Source organism: Belonocnema kinseyi, chromosome 4 (genome assembly GCF_010883055.1).
Source record: "Belonocnema kinseyi isolate 2016_QV_RU_SX_M_011 chromosome 4, B_treatae_v1, whole genome shotgun sequence".
Taxonomy (NCBI): domain Eukaryota; kingdom Metazoa; phylum Arthropoda; class Insecta; order Hymenoptera; family Cynipidae; genus Belonocnema; species Belonocnema kinseyi.
This window is the reverse complement of record NC_046660.1, coordinates 25,368,459-25,370,204: the sequence shown is the minus strand read 5'-3', so window position 1 is coordinate 25,370,204 and position 1,746 is coordinate 25,368,459. Positions and strand designations below refer to the sequence as shown.

General features: G+C 23.7%; 1 protein-coding gene across 2 annotated transcripts in view; it reads left to right on the top strand.

Annotated features, from left to right (window-relative positions):
* LOC117171547 (mitogen-activated protein kinase kinase kinase 15) overlaps positions 1 to 1,746 on the top strand; it is a 154,429-nt gene that overhangs the window by 64,150 nt on the left and 88,533 nt on the right. For both annotated transcript variants that reach the window (XM_033358966.1, XM_033358965.1), the window contains exon 14: positions 44 to 183. In XM_033358966.1, the coding sequence (XP_033214857.1) occupies positions 44 to 183 (140 nt within the window). The remainder of the gene's footprint in view (positions 1 to 43; positions 184 to 1,746) is intronic.

The window sequence follows — 1,746 nt, the reverse complement described above, 5'->3', positions numbered from 1 at the left end:
TTTATTATATATTTTATTTTTATATTTAAACTCATTTTTCTAGGTTGGCTACTACAAAATTCATCCGGAAATTCCTTCAGAATTGTCCGAGAGGGCAAAGAGTTTTATTCTCCGTTGTTTCGAACCGAATCCAGACGTTCGAGCAAACGCTGCAGAATTATTGGAAGATCCTTTCCTCACTGAGTAAGGATTATCAGGATTTTTAAAAATTTTTTGAATAAAATTATTCTAATACTAGTGCGAAATTCTGGGAAATTAAGAAAAAATTTAATTTTTAAATTTAGATAACACGTTAAAATGTTGTTAAAATTTTTGTCGTTTATTTTGAATTTTGGACAAAGAGGAGTTTTAATTTTGATTGTTTTTGAATTTAATTTATTTAATTTTTTCGTACACAATTTTGTTAAATTGCAATATTAAACTGAATTTTTTCTGGTTTAAAAGTCATTTCTTTGAATGAAAATTTAAATATTTTATTTTTGTTTAAAAATTCGATCGTTTTTAGTTGAAAATTCGTTTTTTGTTTGGTAGAAAAATAATCTTCTTCGATGAAAATTCATCCCTTGGCTTGAAAATTCAACAGTTTTTTTTTTTAATTTTTGCTCTCTTGACTGAAAAATATTTTTTAGTTGAAAATTCAACTCATGTTGAAAATTTTTTTTTTGTTTAATTCAACTGTTTTTGATTACAAATTTAATTTTTTTATGGAAAATCAACTGATACATTTTTTTTTACTTTTTTGTTAAAAATTAATTTCTTTTTTTTTTGAAAATTCATCATTTTTATCGAAAATTCGTCTCTTTGATTAAAAATTCGTTGTTTCCTTGACAGAAAATCAATTTTTTTAATGCAAACTTTAACTATTTTTCTTGAAAATTTGTTTTTTTTTTCATTAAAAATTTTTTTTCACTAAAAATTTAATTATTTCAGTTGATTATTAGTAATTATTTTTTGCAAAATTATTTTTTTTTTGTCATTGAAAATTCAACTGCATCATTTTACTCGAAAATTTAATTTTTTGGTTGAAAATTCATTCCTTTTTGAAAATGTGTTTCTTTTTTTAACTGAAGAATTTAACTATTCAATTTTTGGTAAAAAATTTTTCTTTTTTAGTCTAAAATTATGACGAATTTGCCTGATAATTCATGTGTTCTGTCGAAAAATCTATTTCTTATAGAAAATTAATTTTCTTATTTGAAAATTTATCTTTGTGGTTGAAAAGTTATAATTTTAGTCGAAAATTAAAATTTTTAATTGAAAATTCATCCATTTCAGTTGAAGATTCATAATTTTAGTTGAAAATGTACCACTTTGTTTGAAAATGTAATTTTGTTGAAATTTATTTGTTTTTTAAAAACTGAAAATGTATGTATTCGATTTTTTATTGATAATTTAGATTTTTTAAATTAAAAAATTTAAATTCTCACCTGGAAATTCATCTATTTGGTAGAAAACTCATGTTTTTTGTTTAAAATTCGTTATTTTTGGTAGAAAGTTAATCTTTTTAGTTCTTCTTTATTCATAATGTGTCCCCTAAGGGTTTACATGACTTCCATTCCTTACAATCTTTCCGTTTACATCTATATATTTTTTACAATCTTATCCTTTCTATATATACATTCTTTCATTCTCCCTCATTCGCTCCCCCTAGCACCCTCTAACTCCTTCATCCATTCTTCTCCTACTCCATCTTCGCCTAGAATCTTAACCACATTTTCTTGCCAGCTTCCTTTATCTTCCATTCCT